This window comes from Triturus cristatus, chromosome 6, assembly GCF_964204655.1.
Source record: "Triturus cristatus chromosome 6, aTriCri1.1, whole genome shotgun sequence".
Taxonomy (NCBI): Eukaryota; Metazoa; Chordata; class Amphibia; order Caudata; family Salamandridae; genus Triturus; species Triturus cristatus.
The window spans coordinates 1,631,274,215-1,631,288,727 of record NC_140589.1 but is presented as its reverse complement, the minus strand read 5'-3'; the positions used below and the strand labels follow the sequence as shown (position 1 = coordinate 1,631,288,727).

Sequence of the window (14,513 nt, the reverse complement as noted above, 5' to 3'; positions counted from 1 at the left end):
ACAATATACCAGCTTATCCTCAGCAAAATATTGTGCCTGTCTTCTTAACTGGTTTAATCGTTTCAATGTGGCATCAATTTCCATGGTGTACGTCGCTAAGGTTTGAAGCACGTTGATTTGAGTGTCCAGTTTATCCACATGCAACCTACTTGTGTTGGTAATGGCCGATTATGTTTCTATTAGGGGTTCACCCCCCTATAATTACTGGATTGCTTGTGGTAGGTACCAAGGGTACCCGAGGGAGTTCAGAGTAAATGTCCTCCAGCGCATCATTCTTCTGCCCCTCTTGCTGGGTGTTCGGCTGGTCATATTCTGCAGCCACTGGTGCAAACATATGATCTTCCTCCTCAGTAGCTTTTATCTAGGGGGATTCACCATCCAGTTTTATTTTATTTGGATAGGGCTGTTCTCTGATGTTTGGATGTGTGGTCCTAATTATCATCTTTGGGGATAGACACGGGTCAGGGGATTAAGGGCTCCACCTATCTATTTGCTCTAAGTGCATCTCAGTCCCCAACTCTTCGTAGTTTCCCATCTGCTTAGTTTTGTTGCAAGCACTTTCATTGTCCCTTTGCCCTCTTATAGAGGCCTCCCCCCACAATAGTGCTAATCGACTTGGAGCATGGGGGCTGCTTGATAGATCTCACCGTGGTGGGGAGCGTTTAAACATCCTTCACCCCCAGACCTTCTTGCCACTATCTGTCTTCTTTATTGTTGACCTATTTCAGTTGGCTTAACCGCTTCCTTCTTTTGCTCATACATAATGCAAAAGCCCCTTATAGAGAGTGTTCCTGTCCTATTTAACTTTAGCTTCAGAGATGCGTGAATGTTTGAATCTAAAACGGACACAGCTAAAAAACATATATACATATATTTGAGTAATTTTAGTATGTAAATTAAGTATTAATAGGTGGAAGGAAAAATCGAGTTTATTCATAGTGCTCGTTTTTAAGAAACATATTTCACAGTCAATGACAAAACTGAAAGCGAGTGCAAAAAAACTAATTTTAAATATTGTTTTAAAACAACATATTGAAAATAGATTTTAAGGGAAAGTTGATATAAGGCATTTTTGTGTGGTTTATTACAAATGAATGAAACGCACACACGAAAAAGGCTGTAGTTGCCCTAACGTCTAGGGCGTCGACCTCGAATCTGGGGAACGGGGTTCGAGTCTCGGCAATGACGCTGAACATCCTGTGATTCTGGGAAAATCACTTAATCTCCCCGTGCCTAACAAAAATGAATGTGTCCACATGTAACGCAAATGTAAAGCGCTCGGATACCCGATACCTTCGGTCAAGTTCGCGCTATATAAAACTCCGTAAAAAAATGGTGTTCGGTTGCGGGGCTCACTGGCGCTATCCTCGCAACATGTTCTGGTTTCTAGTCAAAATTCAAAATGAGTCTTTCACTATCCTCACTGAAACTGTGAGACATCTGCACTTTATCGCGCCGCCGTACCCCCGGGTTGACGGCATTGGGCTGTGTGCTATACGAAGCAATGCGTGTGTTACTACTGTGCGGCCGGCCCGAGGGGTTGTAGGCTGGAAGCTGTGTATTGTGAAATAATGTAATAAAGGACTTTAAAAAAAAAAAAAAAACTCCGTAAAAAAACAAAAGGTTATTTCAATAAAACAAGTGATGAGTGACATACATTGTATGTGGTTTGTTATTCTATTTCGTAATTAAAAGTTTACATTTCTCTCTCCAGATGGGAAGTCCAAGCAACCCTCGCATAGCATCCCGTGTTGGAAAGGAATATACAAAGGTTATAAATATGCTCCTTCTAACACTTCCGGGCACACCTGTTACTTACTACGGTGAAGAACTGGGAATGACAGATTATACCACGAAGAAAAATCAGAGTGGACACCATTTTGGGCTTCACGATCCTGTAAGTAATGCAAATTGCCGAATTTAAAACAAAATAAATGAACTGTCAACCTAATCTCTCGCGCAAAGATGGCGATTGGTGTGAGGTATTTTTGACCAACTATTGACCAATCTCTACTACCAGTGTGACGCCTGCCGTGACTGTTTCATTTGCAATAAGCCAGCTATAAGTAAATCACAGTGCCTGCAGGTGACTACGGAGGAGTAGCCTGTCGAACAGGTGTGCATCAGGTATTTATAATCCCAGCCTCAAAAATAACTGCATGGATGCAGGAGGTATTAGGTTAGTTAAGTGTGAATTTAGAACAATAATCTGGAATAAAAAAAATTGCACCATTTTCGATATGGGTCAAATAAAGGTAAAGGATAAAGGAAAAGTTGTAAAGGTAAATAGGGGAGATAAGCTCACCAGATTCTTGGACACTTGACCCCTGTGGGTGAACAATAGTACTCTACCACCTCTAGATACTAGAGAATCATGCATGTACACCTATTTCATGGTGCATGTTTCCTGAGACAGATCCACCCACATCTTGGGTCTTCGCATGATGACCTCATTTTCAATTCGTCATGAATGTAAGCAAGATTCAATGGCGAGCTGTGGGCAGAGAGTGGTTCCTTGTGGAGCCTGAGGACAAGGTGAACCTGAATTTCTATGGTAAGTACCTATGGTATCCTGCCAGGTCTCTTGATTTAACAGTCAAATTCACTTTATTGACACATACAAATGTTTTGGAGATGGTAGCTACCTGCCTACGGTGAGCGTCAATCAAGCAGGCTGTAAAGAACAGTTGGACAGCTAACACACTGACTGTAGAATCTGTATTTATTCCAACAGTAACAATTACCTAATGAATGAGGTAGCCTACATGGCCTACTTTGGATTGGTAATGGTGAACTTTCAGGGAGTCAGAGTTAAAAACACTGTCGATGGATGCACATTTATGGCATCAGGATTTCTGGGCTTTCGTAGCGGGCTATTACTTGGGTCGTACCAGGGCTGTGCCTTAGAGCAGAAACTGGCTCCTGAAACACTACAAGCATCCTACTCATGAGCAGTAAGAGGCAGCATGCTTGTGGGTGGCAGAATATGTTGCTACCTGTTGGACAATGGGTAAGCCTTGTCTGGCAGCTCTCTCCACCCCTACATTGATAATAACATCCGTGGGCAAGTGTAGCTTGGCTAACCCTTCACTCCTGGGATGCAGTGGGATGCTACAGATGCACTCTGCATTTCATCGTGATAGTGTGTAGGGAGGTGGAAACCTTGCTGTGCCAAGTGATGGGGTCCATACAAATCAGGTCATGCTGCTGGCAGTCAGGGCAACGATTGTTGCACCTGCTTGCCCAAGCCCCCGTGAGCATGGCATAATCCATGATACAGTGGCCTAGAGGGGGGCACCTGCCCTAGGTACAATATTTGGCACTAAATATCAAGATGAGATAGGGCAGTCCTACCAGGAGCTCTAAGGCTACCATTTAAGTTGGGGACTGCTGGAACAGGCACACAAGCCTAACTTCTGTCTGGTCTGCACACAAACATACCAGAAAGAACTGTTCTCCTTTATGAAACAGACCCATAGTCAAAGAGACTCAGTCACACACTGCCAGCTATGCAGACACGAGGGCAGGTTCAAGCGAGCTAGAGATAGGGTAGGATTGGGGTGTTGGCAACTGATACGCAAGCTGAGTGTGCTTGTTTACTGGGGCAGATTGGTGCTTCCTACAGCCTCCCTACAAGAACTTTCAGTAACAAAAAGTCAGAACTACTGACCTTGCCAATACTCCTTTCTTTCATGCTACTAAGTATTATAATAACCTTCCTGCAATTATCCGTTTTTGCGCACAGGTGAAGACAATATTCTAGGTTTCACAGGTCTCTTTGCTTTTTTTAGTGGTTGGATGCCCTTCGTGACCTTTGCACTGTACACATGCGCTGGGATGTACTGAATTGGATTGGATTGATACAGATGAATAAATCGAGTCGAGTGAAGCTCCCAATTAGAAGCCCATATTGTTAGCTAGCATTCTACTTCAAACCTTGAAGATTTTACTAGTCAGAGTGGCAAGTGGCAACCATTCTATTAACTGGATCTGGTGATTATAACCACGGAAATCATTTTATCCTGAAAAACATAGTAAAGGATGGATAATCGCAACCATAATTAAAACGAATGAGTCACTATGCCGAACCAGAAACAACTCACCTGTTAGAAGAAACATGGGGTAAGAATTATGACTGGACACAAGACAGCCCCGTGGCACAATCTTCAATCCAAAGAGTGTGAAGCACGGGAAAGAAAAATTTAGGGTGAGCTCCCCATGAGCAGAAGAGAGAAGAACGGCCAGCAGGCCTGGGACTGCTCCAAGCAGTACAGCCAGGACCTGAAGATGGGGCCATGGCTGAGTCAGAAGATGCGGTAACGAAAGGGACAGCAGCAACAACGCTACCACAACACCATACTGCCGGTAATGAACATGTTTCGGACAGATGCCCACAGAAAGGGTTTCCAGGACGATAGGCCTTCATCCTGAGACACCAACGTGAACTGAAACTGAAACAACAGAGTGGTGGCAGCACTTGTTTAACTGCCAAGACGCAGGCAACAATGGCACACTTTTTTACTTGTAAACTCAAATAAATGAATACAGCCGAAGCGCCTAGGAGCATGCCATAGACAGTGATATAGTGGCATGGAGGGCATACCCTTATACTGGCTTCTGCATTAGGACCCACCTGCACAGCTTGAGCCAGGGATATGGTCAGTGTGAATCACTCTGCAATGTAAAAAAAAGTACACAAACATAAACATGTACAACTAAACAACAGCCGCAGTCAGAGTTGTTGGTTATAGCAATTCATGATTAAGTTCTGCTTCAACCAACAGCTCTTCATCACACCCAGGTTTTGTTTAGCAGACAATAACAAGATAAAAAATAAACACTGAATAGGGTGGAGTTGCACATTCTACATTAACAACACACACATACAAAGGCTGCTGCACGGCTTCAAACGTTAGATGTATTCTCGAAGTTTGAACATCGAACGAATAGTGTTCATCACTTCTAGAAAAATAATCCATGCTGTTTTTCCAAAATATTTTCAGAAAACTGTGCAGTGACGCTTTAAAATCATTCTTACTCAGTGAAGTAAAACCTGAACATACTGTGCATATTAAAGCATATGGAGTTACCAAAACATGCTTTTTGAAAACAGAAATTAAAAACCTAGATAAAATACATTCCTGTACAAAATATATAAGACGCTAAATAGTAGTATTCTATTGGGGTGTATCCCCGTGGGAGGGGGATACTTGTTACTGAAAAGTTCTAGCGAAGATCATGGAGTCAGTAGGGTTTCCCTTACACCTGGTTGTAAGGGAAGTTATTTATAGCAGCCACAGATACAGTTAAAAAATTTGGCCTAAAAACATAGAGACACCGTCATCATTCGATCCATTTTTAGGTGGAATGCTACCTAGCTGAGATTCAGGGGAGAGGCATACACACACCAGTCAACAATTGCTGTCCTCCTCATGCTAGAGCGTAGGAGATGTCTCCAAGCAGAAGTAACAGCAGCAGTCTTTTCAGATCCTTCCTCAGCCCTTTTGTATTGGTGGCTCCAGGCTGAATAAGCCGTAGGCCAAAAACCCCATCCCCGCGTTGAGTATGTTGAATAGCCCGCGCAGGTTGCCACAGAGAAGTACAACGTGTCCATGGAAGATACATCCTATCACTGAAGGGACCAGTCTGATATATTTTTGAATTTCTGGAGGATTGTTATGATTATACTTTATGCTTCTTGGTTAGGAAGTACATCCTAATAGCTTTGCTTTTTTGTTAATGTATTCTATCCTTTATCGAGGATACCTTGCAGATTTGTGCTATAAGTCACTTCCCAAAGGTGTTCCAGATCACTCTCCTTCTCTCGATTCCCAAAGTCCTCCCTTGTCCAAAACGCCATACCTTGCGTGGGGATTGTGGAATGGTGTATCTCATGAACTCACCCTGCTTCCCTAGCATTGTGTGTATGAGGCACTCAGGTGAGTCTCTTGCATAATCACAGTAATCTGTCTCTCTTGCTAGAGTAGGAGTTCTTAGCCTACTTAACCGCTCTGCTCTCACTTGTCCCAATGGTGAAGCTCTTGCTCACGATTCTCACCAGAATATCTTCTGGGTTTGGTTCTGATGTAGATTTACCCCTCTCTGCCACTTCACAGGCTTTCCTACAGCTCCATGCCGTCCTGAAAAACGCAACTGAAATGATCTTAGAGCTTCATCAAATGGAGTCCCAAAATCCTCAACGTCTTCAGCTCCTGCTCATTTTACCCTCACATGAAATTTCGAGATCCAGTCGCCCTTGAGTGCAATAGTCCACTCTCAGACCAGAATGAAAAGTGGATGTGAACCGTGACTTGAGACTTTCATTCACTGCTTTCTGAGAGCAGGGTAGAGAGACACTCTTTGCCTAGATACTGCTCTAGGTTCCCGAAATGGCATTCAGCAACTATACTCTTGTGGCCCATTGCTGCCCCTCCTGCTGCTAGGGTGCTATGGAACCGAGGTGAAGGTCCAAGCAATCTCCACAACTCAGCAAGAAAGTCCACCGATCTTATCCATGCAGCAGCATCAATGCTCCTTCACTCCAGCGTAATGTGGTCTCCCAGAGGATGACTCAGATGGCGGAGTTTTACCCTCAGGAAATATGCATGCCTTAGTGAGATGTTGCAAGATACTCCAAAACATAACTAATTGCAATATGTGTGTTGCTGCTGCTTTCAGATCATATTACTCATGTTGTATTGGAACATGACACAGTCAATGTTGGTATCGCTGATACGATGCATTTTATGTTTTTAGCGCGAAGATCCAGAAAAAACCCCAATGCAGTGGGATGCAAACCCCAATGCAGGTTTCACCACAGCCAATGAAACATGGCTGCCTGTTAATGAAGACTATACAGCGATAAATGTAGAGGTGAGTATCTGGATCCCACTGCCGGATCACTCGTCTTTTTAAAAGAATGTTTAACAGCAGACAGTAAAATGCGTTTCACACATGCAGAATACAGCTAGCTATGCTATTGATGAATTTTATCACAGTAAAAAGCCAAGAGCTTAGATGGCTTCTATGACTTTTACCAATATCTGTTCTGTACAGAGCATGCAATTAATCCTAATGCTAATGGAATTCTCTGAGATATGAAGCCTCACATTTGTTATCAGTGCCTGCTTCAGTCTTGAAGGTTAGTGGCCCGCCCTTCCACGGAAGACAGCGAAATTCAGACTCCTGCCATCAAATAATGGTAGATTTGTGTGGAAGGTGGCATTGCGTAGACTACAACCCTGAGAGCATATAACATCTTTGTGATTGCTGTACTGACCTTAATTATTAAGTATTGAGCAATGGAAACGTTTGGTAATATCCTGAACTCTGCCATGCCGTGCGCCCCAAGAGTGCACATATGTCCAACTACATTAACTCACAGTCTAATGCTCAGCCTCTCCTCCGTGGTTCACAATCTATATTGTAGTCACTGAGATTGTAAATAATGTGACCACTGCATTCGTAAGTCATAGCTGAAAGAATATATTGTAACAGTGCGTCCGTAAGTCATAGCTGAAAGGCTATAATGTGACCATTGCGTCCGTAAGTCACAGCTGAAAGAATATAATGTAACCAGTGCGCCCGTAAGTCATAGCTGAAAGGCTATAATGTGACCATTGTGTCCGTAAGTCAAAGCTGAAAGAATATAACAGTGCGTCTGTAAGTCATAGCTGAAAGACTATAATGTGACCACTGCGTCCGTAAGTCACAGCTGAAAGAATATAATGTAACCAGTGCACCCGTAAATCATAGCTGAAAGGCTATAATGTGACCACTGCATGCGTAAGTCATAGCTGAAATATTAAAAGTGACCACTGTGTCCAAAAACCATAGCTGAAAGACTATAATGTGACCATTGTGTGCGTAAGTCATAGCTGAAAGACTATATTGTGACCATTGCGTCCGTGAATCACAGCTGAAAGAATATAATGTGACCACTGCGTCCGTAAGTCACAGCTGAAAGAATATAATGTAACCAGTGCGCCCGTAAGTCATAGCTGAAAGGCTATAATGTGACCATTGTGTCTGTAAGTCATAGCTGAAAGAATATAATATAACAGTGCGTCCGTAAGTCATAGCTGAAAGGCTATAATGTGACCATTGCGTCCGTAAGTCATATCTGAAAGAAAATATTATAACAGTGCGTCCGTAAGTCATAGCTGAAAGACTATAACGTGACCACTGCGTCCGTAAGTCACAGCTGAAAGAATATAATGTAACCAGTGCACCCGTAAGTCATAGCTGAAAGGCTATAATGAGACCATTGAATCCGTAATTCATAGCTGAAAGACTATATTGTGACCACTGTGTGTTTAAGTCATAGCTGAAAGACTATATTGTGACCACTGTGTGTGTAAGTCATAGCTGAAAGACTATATTGTGACCATTGTGTGCATAAGTCATAGCTGAAAGACTATATTGTGACCATTGTGTGCGTAAGTCATAGCTGGAAGACTACACAGTGATCACTGCGTTCATAAGTCATAGCTGAAAGACTATATTGTGACCATTGTGTGTGTAAGTCATAGCTAAAAGACTATATTGTGACCATTGTGTGCGTAAGTCATAGCTGAAAGACTATACAGTGATCACTGCGTCCATAAGTCATAGCTGAAAGACTATACAGTGATCACTGCGTCCATAAGTCATAGCTGAAAGACTATATTGTGACCATTGTGTGCGTAAGTCATAGCTGAAAGACTATATTGTGACCATTGTGTGCGTAAGTCATAGCTGAAATAATATGATATAACAGTGCGTCCGTAAGTCATAGCTGAAAGACTATAATGTGACCACTGCGTCCATAAGTCACAGCTGAAAGAATATAATGTAACCAGTGCGCACGTAAGTCATAGCTGAAAGGCTATAATGTGACCATTGCGTCCGTAAGTCATAGCTGAAAGAATATAATATAACAGTGCGTCCGTAAGTCATAGCTGAAAGAATATAATATAACAGTGCGCCCGTAAGTCATAGCTGAAAGACTATAATGTGACCACTGCATCCGTAAGTCACAGCTGAAAGAATATAATGTAACCAGTGCGCACGTAAGTCACAGCTGAAAGAATATAATGTAACCAGTGCGCACGTAAGTCATAGCTGAAAGGCTATAATGTGACCATTGCATCTGTAAGACTTAGCTGGAAGAATATAATATAACAGTGAGTCCGTAAGTCATAGCTGAAAGGCTATATTGTGACCATTGTGTGCATAAGTCATAGCTCAAAGACTATATTGTGACCATTGTGTGCGTAAGTCATAGCTGAAAGACTATAATGTGACCATTGTGTGCATAAGTCGTAGCTGAAAGACTATAATGTGACCATTGTGTGCGTAAGTCATAGCTGAAAGACTATATTGTGACCATTGTGTGCGTAAGTCATAGCTGAAAGACTATACAGTGATCACTGCATCCATAAGTCATAGCTGAAAGACTACACAGTGATCACTGCGTCCATAAGTCATAGCTGAAAGACTATATTGTGACCATTGTGTGTGTAAGTCATAGCTGAAAGACTATATTGTGACCATTGTGTGCGTAAGTCAAAGCTGAAAGACTATACAGTGATCACTGCGTCCATAAGTCATAGCTGAAAGACTATATTGTGACCATTGTGTGCGTAAGTCATAGCTGAAAGACTATATTGTGACCATTGTGTGCGTACGTCATAGCTGAAAGACTATATTGTGACCATTGTGTGCGTAAGTCATAGCTGAAATAATATGATATAACAGTGCGTCCGTAAGTCATAGCTGAAAGACTATAATGTGACCACTGCATCCATAAGTCACAGCTGAAAGAATATAATGTAACCAGTGCGCACGTAAGTCATAGCTGAAAGGCTATAATGTGACCATTGTGTGCGTAAGTCATAGCTGAAAGACTATACAGTGATCAATGCGTCCATAAGTCATAGCTGAAAGACTATATTGTGACCATTGTGTGTGTAAGTCATAGATGAAAGACTATATTGTGACCATTGTGTGCGTAAGTCATAGCTGAAAGACTATACAGTGATCACTGCGACCATAAGTCATAGCTGAAAGACTATATTGTGACCATTGTGTGCGTAAGTCATAGCTGAAAGAATATAATGTAACCATTGCGTCCGTAAGTCATAGCTGAAAGAATATAATATAACAGTGCGTCCGTAAGTCATAGCTAAAAGGCTATAATTTGACCATTGCGTCCGTAAGTCATAGCTGAAAGAATATAATATAACAGTGCGCCCGTAAGTCATTGCTGAAAGACTATAATGTGACCACTGCGTCCGTAAGTCACAGCTGAAAGAATATAATGTAACCAGTGCGCACGTAAGTCATAGCTGAAAGGCTATAATGTGACCATTGCATCCGTAAGTCACAGCTGAAAGAATATAATATAACAGTGTGTCCTTAAGTCATAGCTGAAAGGCTATAATGTGACCGCTGCGTCCGTAAGTCATAGCTGAAAGGCTATATTGTGACCATTGTGTGCGTAAGTGTTGGACTTGGCCCTTCTGGCAGGTTCACCCCTGTCCTTTTTGCTTTTTATTGGTGACTTGGTGTGGTGATTTTTTTGGTTTCTGCGCACTTTCCCTGTGTCCCCGGGTAAAGTGCGTGCGCGCTCTGAGTGCATGTGGTGAGATAGGCCTGCCCTCCCATAGGAAAGCATGGGGAATGTATGTGTCCCTAGTAGTTCCTGATGCGTGGGGTGTGCAGGCCCGAGTTTGGTATGTGCAGACTCGTGTGATTGAATGCTGCGCGGTGATGTGTGCGGCGTGCATGTACCTAGTGTGGAAGTGCCACTTCTAGAAGTGGGCACTTCGGTGTGCAGTGTAAAATGTGTGCCTTGTCGCGTGATTGGCTGGTTGAGGTCATGTGACGGGCTAGGGATTCCCCAGAGTCAGGATGAGTCACCCAGTGGTGAATGGGGAGATCAGCAGCTAGATGGGTGGGAGGAGTACACCTGGGTCCTGAATAGGGCAGGGTTTTCCCCACACAATGCTGGCTCCGCCCCCTGTGGTGCGACTGACGACCCTAGCCCTGCCAGTGAATAGAGTGAGGGGCTGAGCACATCAAGGGTGCTCCCCAACCAGCTGCGACTGGTTTTCCCCCTCACCCTGAACCCAGAACAAAGGGTTTTAGTGTATAAAAATGGGGCTGTGTCCCCACAGAAACTGTTCTCTGCCAGGATCTTACCTGAGTGGGGCTGCTGCTGCTGCTGGACCAGAGGACCGCCACTTGGACTACCTCCCTGCCTGGAGGCCCAGTGAGCTGGCTCTGGGTCCAGCCTTGCCCCCCACCCCTGCCCTGCTGCATGCAGGGAAGAACTTTGCTGGATTCTACGGGGATCCTCCTTTAAAGCGCTGGGAGCGCTTCATTTGTGTCCTCAAGCGCCTGGAAGCGCTTTTGTTCACCCTTAGCGCTCAGGAGCGCTTTATTGCCGCCAGCCGGTGCCCACCCGGCATTTGCCCCGTTTTTGCCGACCGAGCGGGAGCCACCCCGCGTATTTAATTATTTAATTGGCGGGTGCCCACACCGCATTGTGGTGTGCTTGTTGGTAAATTAATATCCTTAGCGGGTGCCCACCCCGCCAGGGACTTTGCCGTATTGAATTTCATCCCCCCCTCGCGGGTGCCTACCCCGCGTCACCGCGATCGCAACTCACCGCCGCAGCCCAGGAAGTCAGGCAACGCTGACTGGGACGTGGGCGGGACTTTGAAGCAGGAAGCGACGAGAGCCCACCTCGCGCTCCTGCACTGGCCGGAGGAGAGAGGAATCCGGAAGCTCGGAGCCCGGCAGGCTCCGCTCCCCAAGTCCCGGGTCCCAGGAGGGGGCCCGGGCGAAAGGAAGAGCAGCGCCGCCGAGACCGGAGCAGCAGTCCCGGTGAGTGGGGGCCGAGTGGAGACCGAGCGCCTAACGCTCCAAGTACGGGGCGCCTCGTTGGAAGGGGGCAGCAGGGTGAAAGAGTCCCCCGTGTGGGACTCCAACGAACGGGGGCATTTTGTGAAAGAGTCCCCCGTGTGGGACTCCAACGTACGGGGGCATTGTGTGCTCGAGAGCGCTGGTGCGTTCCAACATTACCCCCCACATTTGTGCACGAGCATTTCGAGGCTCCAACGTCGGGGCCATTATTTCTCGAGCCTAGAAGGCTCTAGGGGGCATTTCCGGCTGTCTTGAGCCCACGAGGCTCCAACAAAGGGGCAGAGTATTGGTTGAGAGCCCACGTGGTTCCTACGTCGCTTTGGGGGCATTAGACATGCCCAGAGCCTGGTGAGGCTTCAGCATTGGCCCCCTCATTTGTCTAGAGTGCCACATTTGTTTTAGAAGGCGCAGTGATGCCCACGCTCACTTTCTCCAGCTGCCCAGCACCTAGTGGGCAGCTGCAACGTTTAGGTTGTGCGCCCTGGTTTGCGTAACCTGCGCAGGCGCCCCCCAGACTCTGCTGGACACAGGGCGTCCTTGCCCCTTCAAGGCCAGTTGGCCTAGGGACTGCCACAGTGGTGGCTAATGTGAGTTTGGCGCTATTCTTCCTAAACTGCACCTCTGAATGTGTTTATGCGTCATGTGCCTTGTTCTACCCCTCTGAATGTGATGCATCATGTGTAATGTGCGTTTACCCCTATAGGTATTGTGATACTTAGGTGGTTGTTTTCTCCCTAGTACAGGTGGTGCTAGTGAGGTCCTGATTCCCTGCGCAATATTTTCCTAAGGTGGTTAGGGTTGCGTAGGTGGTACTTACCTGATACCAGTAGTTACTGGTTGTGTGCTACATATGTTATTTTGTGCAACTGTAATTTTATGTTCTAAGTGCTATGTTCTAAGAGTGCTAATTCCTGACAGTGGTCCATGTGGCCCTGTCCCCTGTACATATAATCCCTTGTAAATTCTGCCCGTGCCTGGTGGCACATTGTAAAGTGTGTGTTTTTATCTGATGTGTTGTGTATAATACAAAGGCTATTTTTATAGAATACCTTGTGTGGAGTTTCCTTTGTGGTGGGCCTTGGGTGTTGTTGCTGGGTGCGCGCGCAAACGCTTTACACATCGCCTCAGAGATAAGCCTGACTGCTCGTGCCAAGCTACCAAGGGGGTGAGCAGGGGTTATCTTTGGCGTGTAACTCTCCAGCCCTGACTAGAGTGGTGGTTTCTGCCTGGCTTTGGCGCAAGCCTCAGCCAACCAGAAATCCCATTTCTAACATTGGTGATCAGCGGTGGGATTTGGACTTGCGTTTGCGCTGTACCGCAGCGGCAACTGGCCGCACTACAAAACTCTGCATTTAGATAAATCACATGGTATAGGGATTATTGTTCTAAGTTTGTTTTTAAATGTCATTTCTTTGGAAATGTGTTTCTTGTGCACTGTTAGTTAGGTGTCCCTAGCTCGGGAGGGTAGATCATCCCCCTTAGTGCATTGTGTTTTCTGGATCCAGTGGTGGCAGCGTAATAGTGTCCTGTACATTTGTCCCCCGCCCTGCGCCCAGAGTTGGTACCTGTGTCACGTGGTGGTCAGGTTGAGGAATCAGGGGTGGTAGAAACTGCCTTACCAGTCCGAGGGGAGGGTTGTGTGTGTGGATGAATGGTGTGTGGCACTAGGCAAGTGAGTGTGAGTTCTCTGGGATAGAGAGCTTGCTGAATCCTTTGTGAATTGTGTGCTCCTGTGTTAAACGCAGACCCCTAGGTTCCCTGTGTGATCTTTTCTCTAGAACGTCTGCCAGAATGGAGCCTGCTTTTGATCCCAGTGATCTAGTTTATTACAGTATGCAGGAGTTAGAAAGGTTCTCTAGAGAGAGAAACATAGGGGTGAGAGAGTCAGACACTGTGTACGAACTGAGGAACCACATGTTTGGATGGCAAGCAGGTGAATGGAAACGTGAGCGCAGTGAGGAAGACAGGGCCCGGGCCTCTCACCTGGAGGGTGGTGGGTCTGTGGGGAGCCCTGGAGATTCAGAAGAAGATGACAGTACCTGGACGCCAGTAGAGAGTGAGGACCCCGTAGGTAGGGAGTCCCTTGCTGGGTCCAGCGTAGGAGATAGCGCCTCATCCCTTTCCCTGTCCCCTGAGCACAGTGGTAGTTTTCTGGATTCCCCAGTGAGGGTGGAGTCCAGTGGTGGCAGCGATATAGAGTGCAGTACAGAGAGTCCCATTCCCAGTTCCCCGAGTATGGTACCTGTTCCCCAAGAGGAGGAGTATAGGTTGAAATTCAGGGGCAGTAGGAAACTGTCTCACCAGTCTTGGGAGGAGTTTTTGGAGGGATGTAATGAGGTACTGTCCGATTGGGTGGATCAGAACTCGGAACGTACTTATGACGACCTGTATGATCTGGTTCTCAAAGAACACCTGCTCAGTTGTTGTGTGCCGGGGTTGCGCCAACACCTGTTGGGGTGTGGATTGTCTGAGCCATTTGAGCTTGCAGAAAAAGCAGACCATTGGGAAAGTGCTAGAGGTCCTCTAGTGTCATTAGTGAGTGATTCCAACAATAGTGGGTCAGAGATCCTCCAGCCCAGCGTGGTGGAGGAGGCTCAGTGTAG

General features: G+C 45.6%; 1 protein-coding gene across 1 annotated transcript in view; it reads left to right on the top strand.

Annotated features, from left to right (window-relative positions):
• The window catches only part of SLC3A1 (solute carrier family 3 member 1), a 58,306-nt gene that overhangs the window by 38,283 nt on the left and 5,510 nt on the right, over positions 1 to 14,513 (top strand). Inside the window, exons 8-9 of the mRNA XM_085612775.1 lie at positions 1,715 to 1,897; positions 6,757 to 6,873. Of these exons, the coding sequence (XP_085468901.1) occupies positions 1,715 to 1,897; positions 6,757 to 6,873 (300 nt within the window). The remainder of the gene's footprint in view (positions 1 to 1,714; positions 1,898 to 6,756; positions 6,874 to 14,513) is intronic.